This window comes from Alligator sinensis, unplaced genomic scaffold, assembly GCF_000455745.1.
Source record: "Alligator sinensis unplaced genomic scaffold, ASM45574v1 scaffold118_1, whole genome shotgun sequence".
Taxonomy (NCBI): Eukaryota; Metazoa; Chordata; order Crocodylia; family Alligatoridae; genus Alligator; species Alligator sinensis.
Window position 1 is genome coordinate 4969058 of NW_005841850.1, and position 19167 is coordinate 4988224.

Genomic DNA, 19167 nt, shown 5'->3' on the forward strand with positions numbered 1-19167 from the left:
GTGAGGCCTGATATAGGATACTGGCCATGTTCTTTTGGACTAGGGACAGCCATTACACATAAACTGGTTTCCAAGTGATAGAGAAACTGGTTTACACCTGTAACAGAGCAGCTGTTCAGTGCACATATGCCAGTTTGAAAATGGCTGAAACCAGTTTGAGAGAAACTTGGTTAAATGTAGTATCAGACTTAAGTGATTTGGGTCAAACCAGTTTATGCAAGGTCTGTCTCAGACCCCTTGCTGATTGAAGTTAAATCCGAGTCCTCTAGCATCTCTGATGCTTTGAAACCCTGGGTGGGGCTCTGCTTTCTGCTCCAGCCCAGCAGGGCTGGCCCCGCCCCTCTGCCCCTGGCTGGAGCTCTGGCAGAGACTTGCAGGCACAGCAGTGTCTGCCTGGCTTCCTCCTGCTCCCTCCCACCCCCACTCCCTGCTCAAGTAGGGATTCCCCTGTCCCCTCTGCCTTACACAGACACTTCAGCATTAGCTAGCAGATCACATGCTGGCTATGGTCTGTGCTATGGGAGATAGGACAAAGGCAAACTGGACAGTGTTGGCTTAGGGCTTTTCGGAGCCAATTAACAGGTAGCTGGTAATGTCCCTTTGTTCCTTCCTTGGAAAAAGTTGTTTAAGAGGAGCTTGAACTATTGAGGGAAGCTGTTGTTTGTTTGATGGGCTGATAAATGCTAACAGCTCTCTGTGTAACTCTCTGCTGTGTAACAAAATGCTCTATCAACAGTGGGGGTGGGGTTGGGGGTGCTCCCTAATCAGAGTGTCCTGCCGGGGTCAGCTCAGCAGTGTGGAAGGGAGGGAGGGCTGCTGTATCATTCTCTGGCTTCTAGTCTGAGCCACAGCAGGCATGTGCTGGCATTTCTTCAGTCCAGAGGGGATGTTTGTGTGGTTACAAACTGGTTCAGCCTAGCCAGGTTAAACTAACCTGCAAAGATGGAATCAATTCAGGCTCAGGCTTTTTGAATGTTTGTCCCTAGCCTTGCTGTCCCCTGCAGTTACCTGCCTGCTGAGCCAAAAGAGATGGTGTGAATTGGTTGCTCTTTAATATCTGTATGTCTGTCCTATCTCTGTTTCTAAAGGACTTTATTACCTTTGCATCTAAACCCTAACAGGCTTCTGAGCTAAGTACAGATATTGAAAAAGGCCCAAGCCTGAATTGATTCAATCTTTTCAGGTTAGTCTAACCTGCATAGATTGAACTGCCAAGCAAGTGAATAGACATTTACTTTTGATTCCAGAAATGCAGGCACATGCCTGCAGTGGCTAATGCTAGAAGCTAGGTGGGACTAGAGTGAGCCCTTTCTTCCTGGGGCAGGAGCAGGGGAGGGGGAGGCCAGGGCCTGGCAGACCTGAGCATGATTGGGGAGTGGTTTTCAAGAGAAGACTAGACAGTCACCTCACTGGGGTCACCTAACCCCAGTTGTCTTCCTGCCTAGAGTGGTGGGGCTGGACCTGATGATCTGCAGGGTCCCTTTCAGCCCCAAACAGTCTATGAATCTATGAATAAATCCGCACCATGGCTTGTAGAGACCTCAGCTGGGGTCTGCCCGAAGTGGGGAGGGGGGAAGCAGCCCTTGCTAGGCTTTTTTGGTGTGGAGGGAGTGTGGCCAAACCCCGGCCCCCTGCTAGACACCGGCCTGACATGGCCCCCTAGCGTGAAGGGAGCAGGAAGGCAGTTTATTCCCCTCCAGCTCCAGGACTTCCAGCTCCAAAGCGTAGACCTCTAGCACTTGACTTAAGGGAACAGCTCCATTGCCTGACTGCAATAGTAGGCTGTTATCCTGTGATAACACATGCTGAAAGAGCAAGTTTCATATGCATGACCAAAGCTGTGGGCTTTCAGAGTTGGAAAATAATGAGGCAGGATCAGACCTTACTGGCAAGCCTAGATACTTCCTGTTTCCTTGCAGATTATTCATTTTTATGGTTGTGTAATTAAGGCAATTAAAAGGCAATTAATGACTTTGCTCTGCTGTACAATAAGATTAAAGGATTCTAAAATCTTTTATGTAACATGTAGTTGTGCTTTAAGAAAGGTGAGCTGAAAATCAACTGCTCTGGCTCATCTGGAGCTAAGCAAAAGCCACAATGCCAGAGTTTTGTCTAAATTATACATTGCAATTGAGGTCACTGGGTCTCAGTAGCAACATACCATGTGACTGCATTCAATTTGTTAGCAAACTGCAGGTGGTAATCTGATTTGATTTTTTTTTTCTTTTTTTTTTGTTGGGGCTTAGGAAGCTTTAGAAACACCAGGCATTAATAATAAAAAAAAAGGCTGATTGCCTCCCACGCTGAATTGGAGGAGAGTTTATTAGCTTTTTTGGTTTTTGATTTGTTTCTTATGACCTGTGGCCTGTCACTTCTTTTGCTTTGTTTTCATCATTCATTTCCGACTTGGAATCGTGTAAGCTACAAATGCTAATTCCCATAAAAATAAATAGGTGATTACATTTAGAGATGGTCTTGCAATATTACTTTTCAAATTCTCCTTTGAAGGGAAAGGGAAGATAATCTTGTGTTTAGGAAAGAGGGGCCTGGGTTCAATCCATGAGAATATTGGAGAACATGTGTGTGCAGTACCTTGGTCCTACTACAGACTTCATTTATGGCATTGGGCAAGTCACTTCAGTCTGGGTAAGCCTCTGGGTACCACAGTCCATATTCTTGCCTCTTTAAAGATGTAATGATCTAGTGTTATTCCTTAGCAGATCTCAGAGCTCTTTGCAGCAAAGGTGCAAACATCATCATTTCTGTTTTAGAGATGGTGAAACTGAGGCACAGCGATGGGAAATGATTGGCACTAAGAAATAGAGCCCAGGTTGCTTGAGGGTTAGCCTAAAAGCTTCTCCCCTCGCCCTTATTGCCTCGTTTTTTTCCAAATGTGTTGATTGACATGAAAACTCATGTTGATCTTTGCTGTTAGCTAACGTGGTTTTTTCTCGTTTCTCATGCTACGTGATCGGGATGATGTTCAGCCTTTAACACCCAACCACTGCAAAAGCAACCCGCCCAGCATTTCGTGGAATATCAAGAGCATGTGACTTCTCTGTGTTTGCCTATCATTAACAATCCCGTTATCCCCCCAGTGCTGTCTATTTTTTCAGTGCAAAATTGGAGCTTATCAGCTTAGGACAGTGCATGGGTCTATTTATCTGATCATTACAGACAAACACACAAAAAGTAAATGGACTGTTATAACCCAAATGTATGTGCATCAATTCAGATAAAGTGAAGTGACATGAAAATAAGCTATATGACATTTTTATATTCACTGCTCAGCACGATATTGCACTAACAGAAATGCCCTTCTTCATTTACCGAGATAATGTTGCTGTGAAACGCAGAAGGTTGCAGCTGAACCTAGCTCTGACAGCAAATACACTCATGTGTTTAAAATGCCGTGTTGTCAAGAAGTCAATTGTTTGTGCTGACCAGTAGATAATATGTAATATGTAACATCTGGATCAGTCACTTGGGTTACCCTATGCTGATTCATCAGATGCTTAAGGTTAGGAACAATTTGACTCTTGGAGGACTGGTAGCTCCTTTGGGCCTTGATAGTTTCCAAGTGATTTCCAGTAGGATTAGTCTCATGGTCTGCATCGAGCCTTTGCTGCCTTCTGTGTTTGATACTGGGAGGGGCCCTATGTGATGTTGACCAGGTTGGCCTTGTCTTCCTTGTTCTGAAGTCTTGAGGGTCATTATTCTTTGGTGGTCCAATAGAGAAGGAAATGCTCTGATGTTCAGAGGAGAATAAAAATACCAAGGTTTGTATTTTGAAAAGTATTTGGGCACTTAAAGAGTCTAATGAGGTATTCAAAGCATTTAAGCAAGTTTGTAATCATTTAGTGCTTTCCTTACTAAGGTGCTTTTGAAAACCCTAGAAGGTGCCAATCTGCATCTTTAAGTGCTGAAATCCCTTTGTAAGTTTGGGAGTATCTACCCGAGATGCTAAACGCGCATTAGACGAATTCTATTGTGCATTAGCAGGTCACAAAAAAAGCACGTTAATGCACTAATGTGCAGTAGACTTAGTCATTAAGCATCACAAAGAAGCGTTCGTATGCACTAATATGCAGTAGCGCTGGTTATGGCACATTAACTTAGTACCTGTTGTTACTAACTACCTCTCCTTTGGCCCTTGTTGCCCAGACCCCCTGGATTCTAATGGGCAATGGGCATTTAACTCCCCTAGGTCCATCTGAAAGTCCCCATTCAGGTGCCTCTCCCCTGTGCCCATTAGGGATCCCACGACACTGCACATGAATAGGCGTGACAGCCACGCTGCCCGGGCTGAATTCCAACTCAACGAGAGAGTGCAGCATTAGAGTTGGGGATGATGATATGGGATGCCAGGATTGTCTTTGCTCTCTCATTGCTTGCTGTGCAATCTGGGACATGCTGGTTACTCCTACTCTGTTTATACAGCTATAAAATGAGAGCAGGAATAACTCATCTACTTCACAGGGCACTTTGGCGTCTTAATGTGCATAAAGTGTTTTGAAATCCTCTGATTAAAGCGGTGGCATAAAGGGGTTCTTTACGAGCTAGCTATTATGTAACAGCCAGAGCCATAATTGGTGTACAGCTCTAGTGATTTATACCTGGTGGAGATCTGGGCTGTAACACCTTGGTTCTACGTAGCTGTCTTTTTTGCAAGAATCCTGTGTCCTACCGTCTCCTAGACCTTCAGAGGCACTGAATGCCCCCAACTTCAGCGTCTCAGAGCCTCTCTAAATAAGACCCCGCCAACTGACTTCAGCATGGCTTGGCATGTCCTGTGATTTTTGTACTCGTGCCAAGTGGGCGTGAAGTCCTCTTTTTCTAATTTGTACAGAGCTGCCTGTTGAGTGGGATAGTTAAAACCTGGAGTGTTTTGGGGAAATGCACTGGGGTTTGATGAACTTTTGACAGTGCACGGACTTGGTTCTGGTGGGGAATTCTGCCTTTTACTTGGTGGGCTGTGGATGAGCCCAGGATTCAAGAGCCGACTCAGAAACGTGGGCTGCCCAAGTGCAGGGGACTCCCCGAACTTCCAGGCTCCACAGGAGCCCTGTATGCAGCCCTGCTCCCATCAACCTGTGACAAGGTTACTTGCAGTTTCCCCTGAAGCATTCGCTAGTCTAGATGGAGCACAGGTCAGATCTAATCTGGCCATTTGTGTGTTTGCATGAAAGATTTGCACAGCGAGCAGCCAGCACTCACTAATTCCTCTGCAAAATCTGTTTTCTTCTGAGCAGACAACCCCCACTCAGGCTACTTTTATTTTCTTCTCTGCTCCTTCCCTGTTTCTGATTTCCTCCGACTCGCTGTTTCTCCGCCTGCCCATGCACCGAGAAGAGTTTACAACCTCAGCGTGTGTTATGGGCATGAAAAAGAGCTGTAATTTCCAGCTGCAGGATGTAGGTCATTTGCAAACCCTGTATCCAGAACCAGAATCTAGGGCAGAAATAGCACTTAGTCGACTCAGCCTGCAATATGCTGAGCCCTTAGACGTCCTCAGGAGGAAGAACAACAGATCTGAGCGAGAAAGTTGCTTTGTCTGTCTCGGTCCCTGGCCCTTGGGTCTTGAGTTCTCCCAGCTTTTGTGGCTGCCAAATCTGTTTGTTGAAAGCAGAGCCTCTGCTTTGCATAAGCACCTGAGAAAATATTGAGGCTTTCTCAAGTGCCGCAGCCGATCCATATTCCTGTCATGCCTTGCAAAGATATGTGTTTTCAGGACATCATCTCCTGGCAAAGAAAGCTATTAAACCTAAAAGCCTGCAGTGTAGCCATTGCACAGAATGAGGTCAATTAGCCTGTGTGCTTTCCAGTTGCAGCCAGGATTAGTGCATTAGTGAAGTATTTATTTAGGCAAGAATTAAAGAGGAGGGCAAAAACCGAAAGCGTTATTAGTGCCAATTGCCACATCCCTCGAGTGTAGTTTGAAATAGAAGTGTCAAGCAGTCAGGTGAATAACAGATTTCATTTCTCCCTCGCTTTTGGTTGCATCCTGCGTGGTGCTGATCACTCCCTTCCCCCACCATCACAGCTGAGAACTGCTTGGTAAATTTCCCTCCAAACATTTTTCTACAGTGAGAAATGAATGTTCAATAAATTGGACTAAATTTCTGTTCACAACCAACTTTTCATAGGTATATGCCCCCCCTCCCCCCCCTTAAAACCTCAAACACCTTGAACTGAACACGAGCCAAAAAAAAAATTTTTTTTTCACCGATTGCCTTTTTTCATGGAAAATTATTGATTTCTAGAGCAGATTTCCATCTTGACTTCATTATCTTTTGAGAGCAATTGGCCCAGCTGAAGTTCGTAGGACAGACCGAGGTTGGGCCCTTTGAGTCACCACTGTCTTTGCAGGCTGCCGGTTGCATTTATTGGCCTACCTTCCTGCAGTTAAGAAACTTCTTTGGTCTAGAAATTCTTGCCATAATCCATTTAAGTACATGGACCGACAAAACGAGTGCACATCTGTGTTGTGTCAGACCAAGAACGATCCATCAGACTTTCCAAAGGGCCTTGCTTGCTTTTTTTAAAGTGCCATTCACATGCAAAGCATTGTAGCAAGAATTAATAATCAGAATGGCACCAGATTCATTTTCTCGCCTGCTAAATCCATATCCCTAAGAAAAAAATATCTATCCCCTAGGGGAAAGTCCACGGGAACACAATGTTTGTCTTCAAAGGCTGCTACCCACTGCTTGCATTATTAGCTGTACAAATTCTGTGAATTATCTAAAACAATGGGGAAGGCGAGAGAGAGGCGGAGATCAGAAATCAATTAGTAACTGATTCTGATGGTCTCAGAAGCTGGCTTTAGAGATGGTAAAAATGACTGGAGGCTCCTGATTAATGAAGAACTAACTTTTTATACCAGAGCACAATCGAGGTGAAGTTATTTCATGGTCCAAAGCCAGTTGTGGTTTGAAAGGCATGCAGGGTTGTGCACTGCCATGACATGGAGTCAGGGCTCTGGTTAGGCAATTAGGCAGATGCCTATGTGCTCATGCTGAGAGACCTAGGCCGTGGAGTCGCAACACAAATCTCAGCTTTCATTTAACAAATAATAGCTCTTGCTTTCATGGACTCCAAGAGCACCTTGTAAATATGACCCATGCATAAGTGAGGTCTGCCTGAGTCTGCAGGCAGCCTGAAACGATAGCTGCAAGAGGTGCCAACTACTGCATTCTCTTTTCCTGGAAGTTAGCTACCAAGCCAAGGAAAGGTAGGAGCATGGGGGAGAGATGACGCTGTGAGGTGGGTCTAGGCTCTCTGCCCTGGCATTTGTCCCACACACCTTTTCCCTTTTGCATGTGACAAATCTGAGATTACCCTGACATGATGAGGCCTCTCCTGAGATGTCCCCTGCAGCTACTCTAAGTATGCCAGAGACCGAGGTCTTCAGAACAGCCAGAGAGGAAAGCCTCAGGGTGGCCGCACCGCTTCATCCTTGGGGCACAGTGCATCAGCCAGGATGACGGCTCTTGTAGGTGTTTACATTTTATAACGTCCCCTTCTCTTCCAAGAAGGATTTTTGCCGCGCTCGTGCATCCTCCTTTACATCTGTTCAAACAGCCTCTCCTAGATTTGTAGCCAAGTACCAGATGTGCTAGACAGGACGGCTGTTCCTCTCCATCAGGAATGGTAGAGAAGAAAGAGAGAAACATGGAAGTATGAATATTAAAGAGCAATGACAAGTGCGTTGTGGGAGAGGTTTTATAAGCAGGGAATTAGCTTTTTTAGGAAATTCCACAGCAGTTGAGGTAAGTGTAGAGTGTAAAAATACTTGGAGCTAGTTTATTTGAATTGGCTGGGTTCCAGGTGGGCAGTGTCCTTTTTAAGTATATGTAGTACTTTTAAAATCCAAAGGCTATTTAAGAATTAAGCACAAATATTATAATAATAATAATAATAGCAACAACAATAATAATAATTGTTATTGTTGTTGTTATTATTATTATTACCACCTGCTGTTAAAAGGGGGTCCAAGCCACCAAGATGTCATCAGAAACTGAAATTTCCCCTCCAATTTAAAGGGGCCCACGTCTATGGGATTTGGGCCTATCTCATCTCGATGTGTTTTAATATTATTATCTACACGACTTTTGCAGTAAACATAATAGTCACCAGAAATACTGTGGAAAGGCCATTCGGCTCTTGACAGTGATAATACAAAGCTTGTGACTTTTGAGTTACACTAGCAAAGTTCAGAATACAGACAACTGCAATTCTAAGCAAATGCAATTTTTGTAACTTTATTACAAGAAGTCTTGTCCATGTATTTGTCTATGTCAAAGGCTCTTGGTAGGGTTATTTTATACCACTAGCAGTAGTCTGTCTGAGGTTCTAGTTCTGTCTTATTCTAGTTTATTTATAATGAATTGTTCATGCTCCTTCTCTCCTTCCAAAAAGCAGATCATTGTAGTTTATGTGATCGGTAGAGCTGATGGGAAAACTTTTTTTCTATTGGTAAATGGCAGTATTTTGAGATTACTTTTTTGCCTGAATTGGTACAAAAGAGCTAATATTGCAAACTTTTCACATAATGAAGTTCTCTTTGGAAAGTTGCTGAAATGTTGGCTTTTGATGTTTTTGATCACAACAAAAACTCGTTGTGTCCCCAAATTTCGAATATTTTACTTTAACTTTTTGGTCTGAAATGAAAGGTTGCATCTCTGAATGGCAATTTGTCTGAAGTGGAGCTGTAGCTACGAAAAACGTATATGTTAACCCAACCTCATTTTCTAATAGAAAACGTTTTGTTAGAAATGTTCAAGCAGCTCCAGTGATTAATACTGAAGTGTGACTGGAATATTACTATACCTTTTAAATAGGTTTCTTCTCTACAGGTAGTTTGCATAAGGAGCCCACACTATTGTCTGATAGCATTAATCTCTGTAATTCAGATACGGATTATGAAATAAGGCCTGAAATAGTCTGTTTCGTAATGGCCCCAATAGTTACAAACAACTGTGATCAATTTGAAGCAAGTGGGAAGATACATCCACTCAATTATACCATAATGGAATCAAATGACAAAATGAAAAGCATTAGCAAATAAGAGCTGGGTTTGTTTGCCCATTGAATGCGAATTAAAGAAACCTTAAGGCTATACTTATATTCTTATATATTTATTTTTATTTGTATATTTATTTATTTAATTCATCCCCTTCCCTCTATGCCTCCTTAAATGACAACTGCTAAATTAAGAAGCCAAACCTCTGCATCCTTAAAAATCCTTTCCCTTAAAAAAATATAGAAGAATGTAGTGCTTATGAATGATGATGGGTTAATAGCTCTGACAACTGATGCCATTTGCTTATGTTCACAGAAGACAGGCCTTGCCTTGAATAAGGATGCTTAAAGATAAGCATGTGCTTAAGTAGGTTGCTGAATCAGTCCCATGATTCAGCAAGCCGCTTGCTGAGCTGCTTCTCATGTAGCAATTCAGCAATGCTACAAAAAACTTTTCTCGGATGGCCTAACTAATATGAATCCACCAGAGCTGGAGGAAGCGGTATTGGATATGAGCTCCCCTTATGTCTGTGTGGTTACAGGTTTATAAATCAGGTGGCTACACCTTGAATTCCACATAAATTGTGGGGGAGAAAGTTGTGTTTCCTAGGAGAGTTGAAAAAATTGGTGATTTATCAGCTAGAACTCAGGGATTGCTGTATTATGTCCGTCTAGGCCAGTGGTTCTCAACCTTTTTAGATGCAATGTAGCCCTCGCAAAAATGCCAGCTCTTAATTTTCACCAGGTTTTTGACTACGGAAAAATAATAGAGCAATTCTTGTTGCAGAGTGCTCAGAAAGACCACAACAGGTCAGAATTTTTTTTAACACTATGGATTCTTGTTTGAAATCTCTGAATTTATCTTGTGAATCATGGTTATGAACACCTAACCATGCCAACATCGCATGGCACTCTTGAAAGGATCTCAAGACGCACAAGGATGTCTTGGCATCCTGGTTGAGAATCACCAATCTAGGCCAAAAGGCTGTTTCCATCTACCTCAGGTAAGGAAACTCTACCAGCAATAGGAGAAAAAGAGAGAGTGGCTCCGTCATGTCCCACGTAATGATGGTTTGTATATTTTCTTTTTGGGGCCTGCGTTGATCATACTCCCCCCGCTTTTCAGTAGTACGTTGTATACTTATTGATGTCTGCCTCGAGGAGGATTCCACTCTGGGAGTGGCTGAATTTCAGTGGTGAGCAAAATAACTCCCACGTATTTTGATCCCAACCTTTTTGGGATCAACAGTGCTCTAAAAATGTAAGAGATGGAAGTTTTCAATGTGTGGAACCCATTTCCCCACCCCCCTCCCCCCTCGTTTCGTATTATTGTTAATTACTTTTCTCCTTATTCCTGCAGCAATCATAAAGTATCTCTTTTTTGGCCACAAATGGGGAATACAAACAGCAGGCATTGACAAATGACAAGTTATGGGAATTTATTTATCAGTCTGCTGCATCCTTGAGGGCATGATTCATGGAGACTAGGATTAGAGGCATATTTAGTGTTATGTGTTCTTGATTGCTTGCAAATGGGAACTCAATTGATTCAATTTGATGCTGAGCAGAAAGCGTGGAGAAAAGGAGTGCTGCCGCTCTTCATGCTGCCAGGACTGGATTGTAAGTACACTTCACTTTGTGCAATGGTGGCAACTCAAAGGAAAAGAAGAATGAAGGCAAAGAAAATGACTGTGCTAGGTTTTAAAATATTTTTGTTGTGATGGAGGTTGGGTTTTTTTGTATTTTAGTGAGAACTTTTCCTACTGGCAAGGCTGCATATGTGACATCAAAGCAGATTCCTGTTAAAATGACTGGGGCAGGATGGATTTGGCTATGGAGGCAGTCTTTTCTCAAGCACAATTCCCACTGGAGCTAGAGAATCTGCTCTGAGAATAGCACCAGGCTTGTCCCGGTGCAGTTAAGGGGAGAATCCAGTCTGATGTTGGCCTTCTTCAAGGAGAAGACCAGAGATCCTACACATACACATTTCACCAGTGTCCAGTCTTCTTCATCATGTCTCCAGTCCAACCTTTCTATATGGTCTGCTCCCAATATTCTGCACAGGCCGCTGCTTCTGGTGTCGGTGTTGCTAAATCTTGTGGCGTGCATGGTGGTGCTACAGGGCATCTCAGGAGATGATTCATGGTTCGCTTTTCCCAACAAACACATTGGCTGGTTGCATAGAGGCTCCATGATTGCATCTGCCAGGACCCAATGAAAATGCTAATGAATCCCTGTGTGAAGTATCACTTGTTTTACCTTTGGGTAATATTAATTAATATAAAGAAAGATAGTGTAAACCCAAGGTGCCAAAGCATTAATATATGGCTTTGGGATTCATCCAGAGTCGAAGTCTTGGGTCATTCCAAAGTTGGTTGGGTTTCCGTGGTGTTAAATATTTTAATGGAAAAAAAGATCTTTGACTACAAGCCCTGCATTAGTGTGACACGTCCTGGGATGGCATTGCATTCGTCATTAATCTGGCAACATCAGAGGAGCAGTGTGATCTAGTGAGATTCAGAAAACCAGTTTCCTTTCACAGCTGTGCCACTGATGTGCTCTGTGGCCTTGGGCAGGTCGCTTCACTTCTTTCTTGCTCTTCTTCCTTGTTCTGTAATGTTGAACAGTGATTTGGCCCCCCAACTCAGGCTCAGTCCAACTGCAACCAAATCAAAGTCTCATTGATTTTGGTGGGAGTTGCTTCTGGTCCTTCAAGGACAAGAACTTTCTATACAAAGGGCCTGTTCTGGTGACTCCTGAGTGCAGGACAAAGCAGAATTTAAATGTATTGCAGATTATCCACTGCCTGTAGACAAAACTCCAAGGGACCTTAACCTGGCAAGGGAAAATATGTTGGATTCTTGCCCTGAACACATTGCTTGAATGAACCAATGTAAGTGGACCATGGAAATTGTATAGTGGGACATCAGGTGGAGCAACATGATCCCAATGCGCCAGAAGATACCACTCCTTTGTGAGTGCATATTAATTACTAGTGTGTGAAGCATTTGAAGAATGACTCTTTAAATACCACTTGATCTGTCTCCAGATGCATGACATAATTGGTCTCAGACAAATCTAAATACCTACCTTGCTTTCTTATGCATACACTAATTGGCTGCCTTTTGAGGAAGTACCTCTGTTTCAAAGATAGTCCCAAAGTTTTTGATGCTTTAGTGCCGTAGTGATAAGTGCAGTATAGAAACAGAAAAGCTGGCCTACCAATACTCAGTGTTGGCTCCTGTTAATACTTCCCAAATGGACCATCAGAGCTGTTGGTTCCTGAATTCATTTGCTGTCATAGTAGGTTTTGGTCAGTTTTAATATCTTGATAACACTGTCCCCCTTCAGTCATGGGGGCTAATAATACTTCCAAATGATGTGAGAGATCCATTGTGAATTTGGCCGTGGAGGAGATAAACAACCTGAGTCAAAAGAAATGCCAGGGTAGCACATCAACAACTGGTTTTTTTTCCTCATTTACTTTGACAATTACACCATACCTGGTTTTTAATTATTTACCACAATTTGTTTGCAGTGCCCCAGAGTGTGTTTTGTAAAAATAAGGAAGTCTTAGTAACGTGGCAGCTCAGAACTGCTTCTGTGACTTAATCTTTGCTGCAGGGTGGTGAGAAGCGGCGCAGAGAAGGCATGCGGGGTACGGAGAGGTAGATTAGGCAGATTACTTTATTTTGTTGCAGTAGTTTTTCCTTGGGAACCCTGGTGATAGATATTCCACATACAGACAGATGTGCTATCAAGAGAAAATTTCCTACAAATAGTGTCGCGCACATTCATGTTCTCTGCGGTTGTGAAAACTAGCCCCGAGTTGTGAAATCCTATCTCTCGCAGTCTGTTTTCCCACTGTTTCCCCATGCGAGTGTACAAGGTGCATTGCCAGGAAAGAAGCAGATAATAGCAGCAGGTTCATTTGAAACAATTATGTCTGTCAAAGGAGGCGATGCCTTCTTTCAGCTCTAATCTCTTTTTCTACCTCAGTTTCCTCTTCCAGCATCTACAAGGGTGGACCACTCAGGTTTGTCAGGTATGATAGGTCATGCTCTTTTCTGGTTGGCTAACTAGGGTTTTCCCGAGTCAACACTCCCATCTCAGAAACGGGCACAAAATCTGTCCTGTGGACCTATTGAAATGCTATATGGCATTCTTTTACCCCAGACATTATGGCTAAGTACAGACAGTCAAAAAGTTGAAGGCTGAATTGATTCAATCTTTGCAGGTTAGTCCAAGCTGTGTAGATTGAACCAATAAGCAAGTGAACAGACATTCACTTTTGATTCAGGAAATGCATCACATGCCTGCAGTGGCCCAGGCCAGAAGGCACTAGAGCATGTCTTCCTGCTCTCCTGGTGCAGACAGCTTGGGCCAAGTCTAGCCTGCCCGCCTGCAAGGGGAAGGTTTGTGGGGGAAGTGCAAAGCATCCTGGGATGCTGGGGGACTGTGAGTTAACTTGACTCTGGAGGGGATCTGGGATAGAAGTTCAATAAACCAATGTGACCTAAATCAGTTAAGTCTGATACCACATCCATCCAGGTTTATTTTAAATCGGTTTTGACCACTTTGAAAGCAGTTTATGTGCACTGAACTTCTGTTGTGTTACAGATTTGAACTGGTTTCCAGTCACTTATTCTACATGTTATAGACTAGGGACAGAAATTACACATAAACCGGTGTCTTGTTAGATTCTTTGATGTTCTGGAGTCGTCTTTTGTCTAGTTTTTCAGAAATAAAAATCAAAAGGTCCCAATTTTGTCTTAATGCAGCATGGTGACATTATTTAAATTAAAAAAAAAAATATATATATATTACAGGACATGGCATTCATTTCCATGCAGGCATGAGATATTATTACTTAGATATTATGATGAACTGCACTGTGGCAACCTCTAAGGCAGATACAGACTTGCAAAGCTGTATCATTTCCGGTGCCTCAGTTGATCTACCTGTGAACTGTGTATAATGTGCATATAACAACATAATGCTGGCACTTCACAGTGTTGTGAGACGTAATTATTAATAATTATACCAGTATTAATAATTACGTGACTGGTGATTAATAGTGACGTTCGGAGGTGCAGACAATGCTCCGATGGAAGTTTCTGCTATATATGTGGTAATGCTTTTATTGTTTTATGACTACTGAAAGTTACCTCTCACACATTAACTCCAGGCAGGCCAACGCCCTTATCCTACTCTTGCTTACGTAGATATAAATACGAGTAATTCCAGTGAAATCAATCAGACATTGACACTGGATCCAGTGGTATCAAAAAGTGAGCCAACAACTCGTTAGTCTGCTTATTTTTGTCCTCATCTCCAATCTTGTGAGGTGTTTTCTCTTCCCCCTTAATTCTAAAATGCTACCTGGATCTTCCAGTGTCACATTGATCCGCTGTTTGCAAGTCGCCTTGTAAATCTGTGTGAGCATCATATCTTCGCAAGGCTTTGAATCGAGTCCAAGACATGAGTCGGAGGCAAAGAATTCTTTCTTTCTCTTTTAAATCTTAAAACGTGCTTCCTGCATAACCTGTTTCGGGCACATTGCCTTCGAAGTTGTCCCACCCACTTAAATCATAAAACAACAGTCCTGTAATGTCTCTGACTTGGAGAAACATTAACAAAGGGAGGTGTCGTGTTTGAGACAGGCTGTATGGATGACCGGGCTGGCATCAAACTCCAGAAACTCTTTATTTGATCAGGACGAGGAAGTGCAACAGTAGCAGCTTTCAATGTGTAAAAAAAGTTTGCCCTGGCTGCTGCAAGGAGGGGAATGTGGAGTGAATGATGGATTTCATAAGGAGCTTTTTGGTAAGTGTTACCCTGACTGGTTGGAGAAGGGGAGCTGGGTGCCAAGGAGGCTGGTGTGGCTGTGTGCGCCAATAGCCGGTTGAATCAGAGGCTGCCCGCTGCTAGTATGTAGTTCCCTTGTAGCTGTACTTTGCAAGAAGAATCCCCCCTTGGGCAGTTACGACTTGTGTTCTTTTTCATCATTAAATCACTCCGATCCCTCTGTGTATTTCAACAAAAAACTTGCCGTAGTGTAAGACTATGGAAATTAAATACATATTGGGCTTTTGCTGATAGGACTTGGAACTTTCCACCGATTCCTGCTTAATGCTGAAGGAATGAAGTAAATCTGCTTTGTTTCCTACTCAAGCACCAAATTCTCTGTGTCTTTCCAGTCTCATCTCCCTGCACCTTACATTTTCTAGTATCGGTGCTGAACTGTGGGAGAGTTTTGAGATGCAGACCGTGAAAATAACAACTAAAAGATTTTCTTCCTACACATTTTTGCATATCTGAACCCATTAGTACAAGTAACTAGACCAGTTTGTCTTGCCGGTGCTAATATTGGAGGGTTTTTTTCCACGGTGGCATTTTGCCTTCAGTAGGATTTAAGAGGAACAGACAGTCACTTTGGTTTCGGAATAAATATAACAAATATTTCCAGAGATACAAGACTTGGAAAAGGGTGGACTTTCAGTGCTGACAAAGCTAGAGCAGATGGCCTTTTGTGTTGATAAGTATCACAAAATTGCCTTTTGTGACACCAGCGATGGGGAGATTTTTCATGTACTATATTAAGAGCCAGCTTCAGGGATGCAATGGTTTCTGACAGTTGCAAGGTTGCTTCCTGGCTTTATTTTTATTAAATAAAATCTGTTGGACCATACTGTAAAGCAGTGGTTTGCAACCCTTTTTGGCATCAAGGTACCTCTCCTTAGGCTCAAAGCATCCCTCAGAAAATGCCAGGTCTAAGTTTTCACTCATTTTTTTGACTATAGAAAGATAATACAGCAATTTTTTTTTCTGTTGCAGAGAACTCAGAAAGATGACAACAGGTCAGGATTTTAATACTCTGACTTCTTATTTGAAATCTCTGGGTTTATCTTGTGAATTGTGTTTGCCCACCTAACAGTGCTAACATTGCATGGCACCCTTAAAAGCATCTCAAGGCACCCCAGGGTGCCACATCACCCTGACTGAGAATCACTGCTGTAAAGAGTAGGTGAGATCCTGGTGTGTCTGGGTTGTCTTGGCTGCTGGAATCATCTGTCCCTAAAAGGTTTTCATTTGGTTCACGGTGGTTTGCGCCAATGCTGGGGTTTATCTTCCACTGGCCTAGGGGTAATCTGGCCTTTGGGGACTTCTCTGCCATTCCCTTTCCCTCCTGGAGGTTCAGGAGGATGAAAAGGGAAAGGCATAAAGATGGAGACAACTCCAGGATGGTTCCTCAGTCATGCCAGTCCGCGACTGATTTTACAACTTCTTGTTGCCATCACAGTCAAGTGCGTATGAGACCAACCATGAGGCTGCCATCAAAGTAAATTTGCCATCCATGAAGTACATTTTCATATTGTTTTTCTGCGTTCATAGTGTTTTTTCTTCCTCTTGTTTTTGTCTGTTGTCTTCTCTTTGCTCAGTTTTTTACTCAAGAAGAAGAAGGTTTTTTGGAAATCTGGGTCATTAAGACAAAAGCTGAGCGCTGACATTCCTTCACAGTGTTGTTCCTTCTAACTTGATGCTCTTCTATTCTTCAATCCATCAATGAATCGCTAAAGCTGCTAATCCCACCTGCCACATACCCTCCTCTGACCTGCAATATCTTCCCACTGCCCCTGTCTTTTCTCAGCTGGATAGCCATTAGCCCAGACCTCCTGTAACCTGCCATCTGAGCCCAAGCAATCTTCTGACTACTGCTCACTGTAAAGAAACAAAAGATTAAAGAAGAAAGTGGAGGAGGATAGAAACTGCCTTAGTAAAGTGCATCCTTTTCTTCTTATCCTTGGAAAAGCCATATATTTATCTACTGGGAGTGACCTGATATTTTGCAAGCAGATGAGTAGGAGTAGGTAATCATTATTTTTAGGCAAGGGTAGGTCCTAATGAAAAAGAATAATGCTAAGCATTCAATTGAATTAGCCTGTGATTGTTCGATCAAAGATATGAAATTACAAATGACTGCAAGTTCAAAAAGGGAGGCATTAATTTAGCTGCATTGGGCTGGCTTGCTGGGATCATGTTATCAGCCTGTCTAATGACCTGTTGCTATATTTGCTCTCCTAGGTGGAGCTGGCTTTTGAGGGATCTTAGATTTTATTATATGAAGTTTGTCTTTTTTTTTTTTGATGCCCAGAGTCCATTTTCCAGCCTCTGCCCATGTGGATCCGGATATCATGCCTGCATCCAGTTGCCCTAGGGAAATTAAATGGGTGGTTTTGTTTACACAATTAAAAGCACTTGCATCTGTTAGGGGTGAATTGAACATGGGGTTTTATCTACTGCACAGCAAATTCAGGTGTGTCCACATTAAGCCAGAGTAATTTGAGGTCTTCTGGTGAAATTCAGGAGACAGGCAAGGGACAGAAGTTATGCATAAAACAGTTTTAAGCAAGAAGAAACTGGTTTAAACCTGTAACAGAACAGAAGTTCAATGCAAACCAGTTTCAAAATGGCTGAAACTGGTTTAAGATAAACCTGGTTGAATCTAGTATCAGACTTAACTGACTTGGGTCAAACCGCTTTATGAAACTTCACTCACAAACCCCTTCCTGAAGTTCTCTCCCAGACCCCTGCTTTGTGAAACTTCTCTTCCAGACCCCTGGGGATCACAGTCCCCCAGCATCCCAGCATGCTTTCCAGCCCTGGGCTGGGGTATGCTATCTGCTTTAGCAGAGAAGGGTTTGGCGGGGAAGGGAAGAGGCAGGGGCTGCAAATCCTGGGTGGGGGTTAAACCCTCCTTCCACCCTGCCCTGCTAAACTTACTGCTGGCTGCAACTGCGGACTACAAATCCCAGAGGCACCTGGAAGCAGGAGGAGGAAGTGATGAGCAACCCTGCACGGTCTTGCTATTGTGATTCTGGACTGCAAATCCCAGAGACCTTGGGACCAGCAGGAAGAGGAAGCGAACACACAGTCCATGCTGGCTACATGCCAGAGAGATGTGCTCTGGCACCCCCTGTCATCTGGCCTGACCCACTGCAGGCATGTGGCCGCGTTTCCTGAATCAAACGTGAATGTCGGTACAGTTGTTTCTCAGTGTAATCTCTGCAGTTTAGATTAATTTGCAGACACTGAATTGATTCAGCCTTGGGATTTTTGACTGTCTGTACTTAGTCTTAGAGAACTATCCCACCCACCAACCTGGGCATTTCCACCAGCCACCAGACGGAGCTGACTGCCTTGCTTCTGGAGGACTCCCTTGTCTGTGCAGTTCAGTGCAAGCTAATCTGTTAGAGCCATTCAGTCTAATTTGGAAATGCCTATAAAATACCACTCATTAAGGAGGAGCTACTTGAAAAGAAAGGCTAAACCCAAGGCTCTAGTTTGATTTTGCAATTTTCATTTAAAGGTGAGCCATAAGCATCATTTAGTCATCACAACTAAATGATAAGTATAATTTATTTACCTGTGTTTCATTAAGAGTCATTCTACATTAGGATGAATATACATACTTGCAAGTGTATAAGAAGATGCCATTTTTACTTTCACTCCACACATTTCTGCAGCAGCTGTAGAGGTCATGTAGATCATAAAGCATGGTGGAGACTGGAAGTGGGGGGATTTAAATCCACAGTAACATAGACTGCAGACAGATGTAATGGTAAAAAATGGGAGGAAAGGTGGGGGCTTCCTTATCAAGGGTGTGCATCAGTTGAATTGGTGTAACTATTTCATCTGTCCTATCCTGCCCTGCCCCCGTGTAGTAGAGCTAAACCACTGGAACACTACACTCTTGCATTCATGTTTACGTGAATGAATGGGACAGGTTAAGATCAGAAGTCCTCATTAAAAGTATGGAAAGATTTGCGCATTCATGAAGCCCATTGATGTGCTATTGGGCATCTGTACAAACACAGCAATTTGTACTTTGAATTATAGGGTAAGGGCTGTGGTCTTTATGTTGGGTCCTTCTTGAGGTCTTTAAGGGACTTTGATTAAAAGTCCGTAACTCATTGGTCTCCTTAGTTCATTTGCCAAGTAGATCATTATCTCTATATCTATGCCAACAACTAATGCAGGCAGCTGTGTTCATTGCATTCCTTCCTTCAGGTGTTAGGGATGTCAGTAATTGTAGCTGGTAAAACAAAGTACCCTCGATGTGCATCTTGCAAGGTAGGGAAA

At 43.0% G+C, this 19167-nt stretch overlaps 1 protein-coding gene across 10 annotated transcripts in view; it reads left to right on the plus strand.

Moving 5' to 3' along the window:
* Positions 1-19167, plus strand: part of RAP1GAP2 (RAP1 GTPase activating protein 2) — a 318047-nt gene that overhangs the window by 250314 nt on the left and 48566 nt on the right. The window contains exon 1 of one of the 10 annotated variants that reach the window (XM_025210784.1): positions 14717-14850. The exons of 8 other annotated variants lie outside the window; for them this stretch is intronic. In XM_025210784.1, coding sequence (XP_025066569.1) covers positions 14824-14850 — 27 coding nt within the window. In that variant the 5' untranslated portion in view covers positions 14717-14823. Of the gene's footprint in view, positions 1-14716; positions 14851-15863; positions 15885-19167 lie in introns of those variants that run through there. One more of the 10 variants, XM_025210797.1, reaches the window with a different exon arrangement.